General features: G+C 36.2%; 1 protein-coding gene across 1 annotated transcript; it reads left to right on the top strand.

Moving 5' to 3' along the window:
- Positions 1-411: 411 nt before the first annotated feature.
- LOC101557813 (eukaryotic translation initiation factor 5A-1-like) lies at positions 412-9,025 on the top strand. The gene is made up of 3 exons (XM_004614022.2): positions 412-480; positions 5,085-5,168; positions 8,247-9,025. The coding sequence occupies exons 1-3, from the start codon at positions 412-414 to the stop codon at positions 8,634-8,636; spliced, it is 543 nt and encodes a 180-aa protein (XP_004614079.2). The 3' UTR covers positions 8,637-9,025.
- The last annotated feature ends 3,921 nt before the right edge of the window (positions 9,026-12,946 follow it).

The raw sequence follows: 12,946 nt of genomic DNA, 5'->3' as shown, positions 1-12,946 counted from the left end.
GTGCTTGCCTGTACAATCATTCTCACAGAGCACCTTGCTCCATTCTTGTTTAGCTATGTTGAAACCTCTCTGGTAGAGCCCTACTGAGAGAGGCAAACATTTCCTTTGCTGGCAGGTGGTCCTTTTGCAAGCACTTTCCAATTGGAAACATATGTTCTTGGGTGTGAGCATGGAGAGTGCAGACTGGGAATGATTGAATTATATAGGTAAATCAAGATAAACATGCAGAATCCTCCATTCTTTCCAAAACGATATTAAGGTTTAACTGTCTATCCTACCCAATGTCATTTCCATGCTGAAAGTCTTTCCTATCTAGCCTATTGAAGTTTCTCTTTTTGTTAGTGTCGAGTTAACGTACCTTATTTCTTCTCTCCTTTCCAGGTCTTTGCCACTAACGTAAATTAGGCAGCCATGTACATGGGATTTGAACTTCCTCGGGATAAGATCAAACCTCAGATTTCTTCACATTTAACAGATGAAGTGAGTTGCCAAAATAAATACCTTTTTAATAAAGAATGAAAAGAAGATTTCTTTATGGTTCAAAGCAGGGAGAAGAGTCTTTTGCCAAAGACCTTTTTACAAAAGGAGAAACTTGATAGAAAGAACAACGCACAAATGGCCACCTGGGAGGAATTCAATGATACATGTTCAAGAAAATTATCAGAATGAAATAATCTTTCATTTTGCTTTGTTTGTTTTGGGGTCACCTCCAGTGATGCTCAGGGCTACTTTGGCTTTATACTCAGGTGTCACTCTTGAGACCACATGGGGTGCTGGAGATTGAAGCTAGTTCAGCCACATGCAACGCATGAGCCTTACCTTCTTTACTATCTATCTGGCCCTGGTGAAATATTCATAATAATACCTCTTTTGCTAAACTTCACCCATCTGTAATATTACCTTCAGACATCTGTGGTATCTGAACATATCTTGATAATTCTTTCAATATGTGAGCACAGAATATCTTTTTATTTTCTTATGTCTTCTTCAATTTCTTTCAACAATGTCTTAGAGTATTCAGTGTACAAGTTCTTTCCCTCCTTGGTTAAATTTATTCCTGATATTTTAGTGTTTGACATGCAATTGTAAGTGGCATTGTTATTTTAGTGTCTCCTGATTGTTATTTATGTATAGAAAACACAACAGTATTTTTAAATAAAACTATTGATCTTGTAGCATATTTACTGTGTTCTCTTATTATTTCCAATAGTTTTTTAATGGAATCTGAGTTTTCTATGTATATCATGTAATCTTCAGACTCAGGTTTTTTTAATTGAATTAGAAAAAGTGATGCATTTAGACTTTTCCCCAGTAACTGCTCTTTTTTGTGGGTGTTAGTTGTTGCAGGGGTTATGTTGGTAGTGTCTTGGGGTGCCTTATGATTCTGGTAACTGAACCCAGAGCTTCACATAAATAATATGTATTCTACTTCTTAAGAGTCTACATTCTGAATTACCAATTTTCCCAAATTGTATTTTATTAAAGCACCATGAGTTATAAAATTATTCATAGTTGGGCACTTGACATATAATGTTCCATCCCTGATCCCACCATCAGTGACAAATTTTGTCCATCAGTGTTCCCATGTTCCTTCTCCTACCTTTTTGTTCCAGCCCTAGACTGCCATCTTGACACGCATCTTTTATGTTTTTTTACAAAAGTTTGGGTCTTGAGATTTCTGTGTTGTTGAGTCTATGGTTTGGATATTTAGTTCTATCATCCCTTGACACCATCAGTATATCTGAATCCTCTTGCTTCTCATCTATCTCTTCTCCCCTTCCCCTTAATTTTTTTCTTTCCTTCTACTCCCTATACTCTGGGGCAAAGATTGATCTAGAATCCCTCCATGAAGAGATTGTCTTCACTCCATTTCATTTTCTCAGCATCTTTGTCTAATATTAGCTGGACAAATATTAAGGTGTGGTGGGGGGGCAGGCATTATCCTTGGATATTCTATTCTGACCCATTGGTCAGAGAGTCTATCCTTATTCAAATACTCCAATTTGATCTCTGTGGTTTTATAGTATTGTTTCAAGTTAGATAATAATATTCACCTGTAAGAAAACACGCAACCCAGAGATTCTTCTGGCAGCGATTTATTCAGAGACCTTCTCATGCAAAACGGTAAAGAAGAGGAACGAGGGACGAACGAGAAGAAAAACCCCCACCTAGCTAGGCAGCTTCCCTCCTTATATACCTCTCGCTGCTTGCTTAAGCCCAAGTGTCTGCAGCTGATAGACTAGTTACAGCTCGTGGCGTGACAAGACATCCTGATTCCTTATCAGGTGTTATCTACAGCACAATGTAATTAACAAGAAACAGGTGTCCACAAAGCACGGTCCCGTGGCGGGCTCTCCACATTCACCCCAGTTTCTTATTTTTCAGTATGACTTTGGTTATTTAGGGCCTTTTATGATTCCATTCAAACTTTATTGTGGACTATTCTAAGTCTTAAACAATGCTGCCTGAATTGGATAGGAATTGCATTGAATATATGTAGAAGTTTAGATAAGATGGTCATTTTGGCAATACTGATTTTTTTCAATCCAAGAACATGGAATATTTTTCTATTTTCTAATAGTCTTCATAAATTTCTTTAAATGTTTTTGAATTTTTTTATGGTACAGACCTCACACTTCTTTTGCTAAGTTGATATCTAGGTACTTGATGTTAATAGTAATTTGATTTTTTAACATTTATTACAGGAAGAAAGTTTTATCATATAAAAATGGCAAGTGATATTATTTAGCTTAACAAATATTAAAAATGAGATAAATTTCTCTCACTTAATTTTTATCAGGGGTATTTTCGGTATACATATGTACCATTGTTTTATGCATGAGATAGTTTACAATATATTGATCATTAATGCATATATTAGCATTTCCAGGAGTTGCTCGAGTAGAAGAGGTTAAGAAACTAGTGTAGTGTCTTTAGATTTTGCAGACTCGTCAGAAGCTGGAAAATAGCTACTTCTAATTTAAAAAATCGTAATGATACTGTGTTTTCTGGAGTACTTTTTAGACATTACTTCATTATTTATCAGAACATTCTTCTGTGCATAGGTAGCAAGCATTTTTTCCTGTTTATAGAGGCATAAATTTGGGCATAAAAAGATTAATAGTTTTTCCTGGACAGAAAAATTCTTTACTGAATAGAAGAGACCAACTTTCTATAGTGAACTATGGAAGTAATACATCACTAGTAAATAAAAAGCAAACACTACCTTTGCAAAAGAAATTCTTAGAGTTTCTGCTATGATGTCAATAATAACCATTGTAGTGGTATTAATTTAAGAGAATTTTGGAGTTGTTTTTGCTTATTTATTCTAATGTACTGTATTCACATATAGCTATTTCTTATATTGCAAGTTGCTTACACAATAATAGTGAAAAATACAACAATGACACTAGAATCTCAACTCAAGAATTCAGAAAAGATGCAACTAAAAATTGTCATAATGGTTATCAAACACTATGTAAGACTAGAAAGTTAAATACTTATTTTTAAGAAAAAATTTTAAATTTTCAAGAAAAATTCCAAGGATAATAGTCATATCCATATATAAAACTTGTCTTGGCAATGATTTTTCCTATGTAGATTTTTCCAGTCTGAATATAATTTCCCCACTCTCTCCAGACTCTATTGAATTAATTCATCATTTATTCACAGAGCAATTATTTATTCAGTGTGAAATATATTTCTGAAAAGTTCACTTGATATTAGAGATATGGTGGTCAATAACATAGGGAGACCCTAGTTGCAAGGGACAAACTACAAGCAAACATTTATTCTTTGGGATCAAACAAGTACTTTATAGAAGAAAGTAAGTTTTACAGGGAAAAAAACAGAAAATATAGGTCATAAAAAATCATGGGTCCCAGTGTAGACAATCTATGATGCTTTGTTCTTTTTTTTTGAATGAAGCTCATGTCTGAGTTTTTCTGTTCTTTTTCTCTATAAGTTGCAAATTTATTTGCAATTAAATCAATTTTAAAGTGTGTCTGCAGTGTTGTGTTTGTCCCACAGATAGGTGTAAAGAGCAGTTCCTAAGCTCAAGGGAGGAATGGCAATGATGGAGATAAAAGCCAACCAAAACTCATTTAATAGAAAATGAAAGAAATAGAACATGTTGAGTATAGACAACTATTCTGGAGAGATCTGCTATAAACTGAAGCAGGGAAAGGAAAGTTTTATTGAAAGGAACACAAAATTGTAAGTATCTTGGAATATTTACTTTGTTCTAAAATATTTAGAAGACATTGGGTTAGTAAGGAGTTACGGTGCTCAGCTTGCATATGACTGACACTGGTTGTGACCCCCATCACTGAATATGATGACCAAGCATTATTCCTGAGCATGGAATCAGGAATAAGATCTGAGCACTGCTGACTGTGGCCTCTTACCCACACTTTTCATTGGAAAAGTGATTTCCTTTCCCAACACTAGTTATTTAAATCTTACCTAACACAAACAAAAGACAGGGGAATAAATATCAACATTGCATTTAATTATATTTTGGGCTTGTTCTATAAACGAAGTCATTCTTAAAGATCTCTTTCCTTCAAAGTTATATTTAACTTAAAATAAGAAATTTAGAAGTTAAAATATAGGGAAAATATAGATTATTGATTCAGTTTGCTATTTGGAATATTATAGCAAACTATGATTCTTTATAATATTGGATCCAATATTAATCCTAGAATTACGTAGATGTTTTTCAAGAAACTGAAAAATAATTTCTAAGTTAAAATAAATTAAATGTGTTATTAATATTATTATTGGTCCTTAATATTTATTCTGTATTTTTATTGCATCTGGAAGTTCTTGGTAGAGAGTCTCGGATGACATTTTTGTGGTTAGAAAAAAAGAAGCCATGGAAACACCCTTAACCCGTATGTAATAAGTGCTGAATAAAAGTAAAGTGTATGAACACATACATTAATGAACATATGTGTGAATAAAAATGACAGGAGTGATTTAAGAAAGAATATTTGAGTTTATAGTGACATAGATAATAGAAAAATATGTCAAGTTACCAATGTGGAAGTAATGAAAACTTTGTTTTTCCCTTTATTAAATAGGAGCAACATTGGGAGACATTTGTAGAGTCAGGGCAAGTGGAAGACATCATCATCATCATCAACACCATCATCGAACTTTCCAGGGTAAGCTTGGTAGATGGAACTTTTGTAGAGTGAAGGACAACATTCACCTGGATGACTTTAAATGAAGAAGGTATATTTAGATGGCATCCTGTGTTGCTGACAGTGAAGAAAATGTTAGAGTTAGAGCTAAAGGAAAACTACTCAAAAAACAATACGTCATTCCTGGTGTAAAATTGCCTCACAGGAGAAAAAGACAGGTTATTTCTTTCTTTCCTGAGTCATGCACTCATTACCTCCCTACCCCTCCTACACATACACATAAATACACACCTCCTAGACTATTAGTGAACTGAAAATTTATGTAAGTGCTCACAGAGAATATGACTGTTCTCGTGGGTGTTCAGACAAGATTTTCTCCACCCACTCATCTCCCAAGGTACTTTTTTAACCAGGTCAAAATTTGAATGTTGAGATTCAGAAAAAATACTGAAAAGCATTTTAGAATAATTTCAGAATTATTCAGAAAAATAAAAAGAAAAGAAACACAAATTTCTATCTTCTTTGCTGTATGCATAAATATAAGGGTGATGAAGCTAGAGAGAGAGATATCGGGTAGCTATGAGTTTTTCATAAAAAAAAGGCGTCCTACACAATTTCTTTTTTTATACTTTGTCTGTTTCAAAAAATTCTTTGTATATGTTCTTTCCCGATTAGTAAATATATGTCAATTCTCATAATTTTACTTTTTAAATCAGATAAATTGTACATAGTGCCTTGATTTGGTAGATATTAGTCCAAGAAACCAATTCTTCTGAAACTAAACTGCCAGACTTCTCAGGGAGCAAAGCAACCAAGTAGAGATTTCCATGGAAATACTTTCAAAATAGTCTTTGATGTTCTGATACTTCAGACTCTATTAATGGGAAGCTTGTCTCTCTAGCCAAAATGAATAATTCTGAATTTTCTAATGAAAAACAAATAAAGTCATATATAAGAAAAAGAAGTTTGTTGTGGTCTTTAGAAAATAGACACTAGACATCAAGAGAGTAATAAAAGTAACAAGGAAAATGTAGATCAGATTTTTTTAAGTTTTCCCACAGATCTCTAGTCCAACTACATGCTCAGACAAAAGTGCATCCCAGAGCAGAACACATTTTTTGTTTCTGCTTTTTTGTAAGATGCCATATGCTATCCTCTCTGGAGGATGCACAATGGTCATTAAAATAGTAAAGGTCCTTGAATTCTAAAGGAAATAAATTTATTTATTCCATTTTATTGGGATGTTTTCAAAATTTATGACCCCACAAAGACTTCTTAAATTCAAGATCCTGAAGAACTAGTGATATGTAATATGCTTGGTTCATGCCTATAAAGAGAATGCAAACACCCCACTGTACAGAAAGTCAAGCCCCATAGAAATGGGATCATTAAAGGTTTTCAAAGCCTTTATAAAAGAACACAATCTTTGATGCTCAGTGCATAGAAAAGATAAATTATGTAAGTTAAGAACTACATATCACCATCCTTAGGCATAATTAAGCTTGGAAAGAATTTTTTAAAAAACCAAGTAACTGTAAAAAATAAAAAATAATAACAATAAAATCTTCTAGATGGTGCTTTTAATTAATTTTTCTGGTTGTGCTGGGCAAAGCTTTTTTCAGATGAAGAATATTAATTGTGTAATATTTTTCATTAAAACAGTGTCTTCAAAATTCTGAGATCCATTTAAAGTGGAAGTTTTCAAATGCTCATAAAAAGGCTCACAAAACTTCTTGGACATTTAATTCCTGTTACAAAACAATAATTTGTAGAATTAAATGCCAGTGAAACAGATGGATTATATTTCCCTCACAATGTGCACAAATTAAAAAATTAAAAGACAAAGTACTTGGTAAAACCAGCTTTGTATTTCACTGGACCAAAAACATTTAGAAAAATGGTTGGAGATGTTTGGCTAAAACCCAGTGCCACCAGGCTTGCCTGGCTCCAGACAACAGTCTCATTGACTGAAACATTTTATTAACCAAACAGATGGGTGAATGGTTTGTTACTGATTTATCCACAAAAGTCAAACAGAAAATGCAATATTCCTGGAAGTATAAAGTTCAAACTTTGACAAAGATGGTTGAGCTTTACTTTGGCACCTTCAGAAAACATACGCATGTAGGATATTAATTTTTCAGAAGAATTTGTTAGACCGAGACAATTGAGAAAGGGAGAAAGAAGTACCGAAGAAAACAAAAAATAAAAAAAACTGGGAGTATACATTTTGAGAATAAGTTGAATTTTATCAACTATGAGTATAATTATTGGAACACCTTTTGGAATAATTTGGTGAAACATACTTATGTTTATGCACTATATAAATTAATTTTAATTTAAAAATACTTCTAGCTTCTTAGTAAAATTGAGTGGAAAATACAGAATTCCCATTTATCTTTTGTCTCCCACGTCCCCCTTTCCCTACAGAATATCTCACTATCAACATGCCAGAGAAAGGGAGTGGATGTGTTTTTGTCAGTGAATCTACACCAGAACATTCCACCCAAGTCCACAATTTACATTAAGGCTTACTGTGCTTAGTAAGGAAGTATCTTGGACTTTTTTTTTTGTAACTATTTTCTTCTATAATAGTAGTCTTGCACTTTACAATTTATAATCAATGAACATTTGATAATAAAGAAGCCCCAAAACAATGTTTCATCTTTTTTTGAAAAATATATAATAAAACATCAGGTTATTTAATTTAAAGACAAAAAAATAGGAAAATGTAAGTTTTATATACTTTATGGTTTATCACAATACATGAGTTTCACAAGTTATCACGTCATTTTAAATTTGCAATATAGAAATAATATTGGTAAAATACATTCTTTCCTATTATAACTCTCTCTTAAAGTACATAGTATAGAAAATTGATGATATGGAAATGTTTTTCAATTATTGTAATGACAAAGCAAAAATCATATTTACGTGTATTAAACTACTTTTAAAGTGCTTTCTTTTTTTAATATCATGTTAAAATCTTGAGCATACCAGCCATTGTACACCTTTTTCAGGAACTAAGATATAGGAATGGGATAATTTTGATATTAAGATTTTTGACACTGATACTGAATTACTGTTTCTGTATCTAAGCTGCACCTCTTATTTGTGGTGCTCCAAGGCAGACCATGTAAGATTGTGGAGATGTCTACCTCCAAGACCGGCAAGCATGGCCACGCCAAGGTCCACCTGGTTGGTATTGACATCTTTACTGGGAAGAAATACGAAGATATCTGCCCATCAACTCATAATATGGATGTCCCCAACATCAAGAGGAATGACTTGCAGCTGATTGGCATCCAGGGTGGGTATCTATCACTGCTCCAAGACAGCGGGGAGGTGCGAGAGGACCTTGGCCTCCCTGAGGGAGATCTTGGCAAGGAAATTGAGCAGAAGTACGACTGTGGAGTAGAGATCCTGATCCCAGTGCTGTCTGCCATGACAGAGGAGGCAGCTGTTGCAATCAAGGCTATGGCAAAATAACTGGCTCCCAGGGTGGCGGTGGTGGCAGCAGTGATCCTCTAGCCTGCAGAGGCCCCCTCCCCCAGCCTGGCCCGGCCCAGCCAGGCCCTTGGCTGGATTCCTACACAATTTATTTGACGTTTTATTTTGGTTTTCCCCACACCCCAAACTGTCGGAGGGTCCTTTCTGTTTACCCTGCTCCCTTGGCCAGGAGTGAGTGAGCTGTGGCCTTGGCGACGCTGCCCTCCTCTTCTCCCCTCGCACTACAGCCCTGGTGGGGGAGAGGAGTGGGTGCTGCTTGTGGTTTATTTTTAGCTGGATTTTTTTCCTTTTTTTCTTTTTTTTTAAATTCAGTCTGGAATCAGAATGCTGCGGATTCTGGCAAATGGTCCTTGTAATAAACTTTACCCACTCACTCTAGTCTGGTCCCTGTGCCTATAGGCCTTTACCCCAGCATCACCTCTACAGACTGGGGACCACCCCCCTCCCCTGCCTATGTTTCTCCCAAACCCCTTCAGGTGGGGAGGGAAGAGGAGGAGAGGGGAGAGGACCTGCCCCCTCCTCAGGCATCCCTAGGAGGGCCTTGCCCCCATAGGCTTCACCCTTTCCTGTGGGCTCTCTCCCCGACACATTTGTTAAAATCAAACCTGAATAAAACTACAAGTTTAATATGAAGCCCGCTCAATATATATATATATATATATATATAATATGTATATATATAATATGTATATATATATATAAAATTCTGTGGACTAAGTTTTTTAGCAGTTAGTTGAGGGAATTTATTTTTTGGTGATTTTTGCTCTGTAATAAAATTCAAATACTCAGAATGGGTCTTAACATTGCATTTCAAAGCTAAAGGAGGGCTGCAGTGATAGCACAGCAGGTAGGGCATTTGCCTTGCACGCGGCCGACCCAGGTTTGAATCCCAGCATCCCATATTGTTCCCTGAGCACCACCAGGAGTAATTCCCGAGTGCAGAGACAGGAGTAACCCCTATGCATCACTGGGTGTGACCCAAAAAGAAAAAAAAGCTAAAAGGAGCGGGTGAAGTGATAGTACAGCAGGTAGGTCATTTACCTTGCATGTGGCTAAACAGGGTTTGATCCTTGACTATGGTCCCCTGAGCACCACCAAAAGTAATTCTTAAGTATAAAGCCAGGAGTAACCCCTTAGCATTGCCAGGTGTGACCCCAAAAAGCAAAAAATAAAAAGCTAAAGGATAATATATTTTCTTATATTGATTCTTCTAAAGTACCTACAATTTTGAAGCACTATCATATATATTATTCACTTCTATCCACCAAAAAAAAATAAAGCTGAAAAAAATGTATCATAAGCTCTTGCTACCCAGATTGTGGTTTTGAAGTAATTTTTCCACTTAAAAAACACAGGGTTTGAAAAAGAGTAATTTTAGGTTTGAAAGAAATTTTAGGTCTGAAGGCGGAAATGTAGAAGACATATTTAAAACTATCAGACTACTAAGATCATGTCAAAAAGTTTTAGAAACCAACTGGACAAGTCTCCATAGAAATAAATGTGAATTTAATATTTGAAAATATTTTTGATTCATTTTCTTTAAAATTGCCTACAAATGGGAAACAATTGCTATCTTTGTTTAAAACTATGTCACTGAATAAGTACTAATATAATAAAAGTATTTCAGTAAATGAAAGTTATAGAATTGAATAAATGCCATTTTGTAATTTCTTATAAATTTGTGGATTTAGGGAATAATCATTAAAAATAAAAATCCAGGAAGAGAGATGAGAGCAATTAATGAATAAACTCCACACTAACCACTGTCTTTCTAAAATGACCAACTAAAACATATGTACCTAGCTGCCATATTTTAGGAAACACAAGAACTGAGAATCTATACTGATTTCACTACAAATGTACATTCAACAGGATTCAGACTAGGGAAATTTTAGGTATAAAATTTTTGTATTCTAACAGGAATGGGGGAAAACAGAGACAAGAACCTGCATGTTAACATGTTTAAATTATATATAATAAAGTAAATTAACAATTATAGGATCGGCACTTAGGGGATAGTTATAAAGAAATTCAATCAAAGGATTACTATGTAAATTGGAGTAGAGATTACTTTTGGGGACTTGAGGGGCTATGATTGGGAAAAAAGAGAAGGTTTGGGAATAACTGGCTAAGTTCTATTTCTTTGTGGTTTGTGTCATTCACTTTGTGCTAATTATCTTGTTAATTTTTCATAATTTGTGCTTTAACTGATAATTAAAAAGCAGTAATGAATACCACTGAAGCCATATGTTTTCTATCAAAATGCATCAATACTAAAATAAGACTGCTCATGTTCTTATGGTATGTTAAAAGTTTGCAAATCAGAACCAGAGAAATAGTACAGTGGGTAGGTTACTTGCCTAGCATATGGCTGACCCGGTTCATTGTCTGGCATCCATAAGATTCCATATTGTCTTCTGATCTGGCCAGGAGTGAGCCCCCAGAACAGTCAGATGTGGTACTCTCCACTGCCCGCCAAAAGTTTATATATCAGTTGGATATACTGAGGCATGATTTTTGCAATAACCTGGTGATGTGTAAAGATAAATTTTAATTATTCTCTTTAATTTATTTTTGGGATACCTGAATAGCCTTCTTAACTTGTTTTCTTAGGGCCCAGGTCTCTGAGGCGTACGTTAGTGCAGGAAGAACGGTGGAGTCGAAAAGATGTGCCTGGAGCCAAAGGTTCTTCGTCCTCTTAACCACTTCCTCGATGCTCTTGAAGGTGTTCTACGCTGCTCTCTTCCTCCTGCTCAGTTCAGGTGCCAGGTCATTTGTCATGTTGAGTTCTCGACCTAGGTACACATAGCTGCTGCATTCAGAGATGTTTGTTCCATTGAGGGCAAATGGAAGGAACATCAGGAACTAGTCCGTTTCTCATGAACATTGATTTGGTGAGATTCAGTTGCAGTCCACCCTTTCCAACTCTCGGTCAAAGTCGGCCAGCATTCGTGCTGCTTGGCTGATATTTGGTGTTATTAGAACAATGTCATCAGTGAAGTGGAGGTGGTGTAGTTGCTGACAATCTATCTTCACTCCTATTACTTCCCATTTCAATCGTCTCATGATGTTCTCGAGGGTGGCACTGAAGAGTTTTGGTGAAATGGTGTTGCCCTGCCGAACCTCTCTCTTTACATTGATGACCACTTCCTGTAGAATGGTGGTGAATCCATAATACAGCTCACAGAAGATCCTAATGTTTTGAATTTGAACACCCTGTTTGGCTAGGGCTTTGATAACCACTTCTGTCTCAACAGAATCAAAGGCCTTCCTTAAATCAATGAATGTTAGATAAAGTGGCATCTTGAACTCTCTCGAAACCTCAACAAGCTTGGTCACCGTGTGAATACTGAATCCTTTTCGGAACCCGGCTTCCTCTCATGGTTGTCCTTCATCTAGTGTTCTGCCAATCTTATACAGGATGACTTGAGTGAATAACTTGTAGATGATGGACCACAGGCAGATAGGGCAGTAGTTGCCGATGTCGTGGATGTCTCTCTTCTTGTACAATGGGACGGTCCTGCTGGTTTTCCATTGGGACAGAACCTTGCATTCAGACAGGTAGCGTGTGAAGAGCTGAGCCAGTGTATTGACGAGTACTGGTGGCAGATTCTTCAGGTGTTCAGGTCTGACCTTGTCTGACCCTTCTTTACTGATGAAATGTCCTGTCGGATTTCGCAAGGGTGAATGCTGGAATGATATATCCATCCTGCGGAATTTGGTATGTGGGGAGGTGGACGTGGCTATCAAAGAGATTTGAGTAGAAGTCGTGGATAACCTTTTCCACTGCCCTTATGGAAGATGTGATAGATCCATCAGAATGTCAGAGGGCAGTCATCTTGGTCTTATAGTTGGCAGACGTTGCAAATACTTTTCCTGGCTTCTGCCTCATAGGCCAACACTTTTGCTCTTCTTTCTTTGAGGTCTTCCTTTGTCACTTCTCTCCACAGTTTTGGGTATTCCAAAGAGGAATCAAAAGAGCTTGGAGTATCATGTTTCACTCAAGTGAGAGAAGTTCCAACCCCCGTCAATGATCAAGAATCTGGGACGCTGTCTCATTTGCCAAGGTGTTGAAAATCAGATGGGCCGGACACATAATGCAATTTAGAGATGACTGCTGGACTAGAGCTATTACTGACTGGATTCCACAGGACATCAAGAGACCGTGTGGCCACCCACCTACAAGATGGTCAGGCTTCTTTGTCAAGACCCTGAATGAATGTTACTGGAGCAAGCAGATGCCATTGGCCTACACCAGTACGTGACAGGGATGAATAGAGACGTTACTG

The sequence above is a fragment of the Sorex araneus genome, chromosome 4, assembly GCF_027595985.1.
Source record: "Sorex araneus isolate mSorAra2 chromosome 4, mSorAra2.pri, whole genome shotgun sequence".
In the NCBI taxonomy this organism is placed as follows: Eukaryota; Metazoa; Chordata; class Mammalia; order Eulipotyphla; family Soricidae; genus Sorex; species Sorex araneus.
The sequence above is the reverse complement of the archived record's forward strand: the minus strand, read 5'-3'. Positions and strand labels throughout refer to the sequence as shown.

Coding starts and splice junctions, on each gene's coding strand:
- LOC101557813 (XM_004614022.2), top strand. CDS start 412: ATGTACATGGGATTTGAACTTCCTCGGGATAAGATCAAACCTCAGATT. Junction 481..5,084: donor CTTCACATTTAACAGATGAA/GTGAGTTGCCAA, acceptor TTTATTAAATAG/GAGCAACATTGGGAGACATT. Junction 5,169..8,246: donor CCATCATCGAACTTTCCAGG/GTAAGCTTGGTA, acceptor TCTGTATCTAAG/CTGCACCTCTTATTTGTGGT.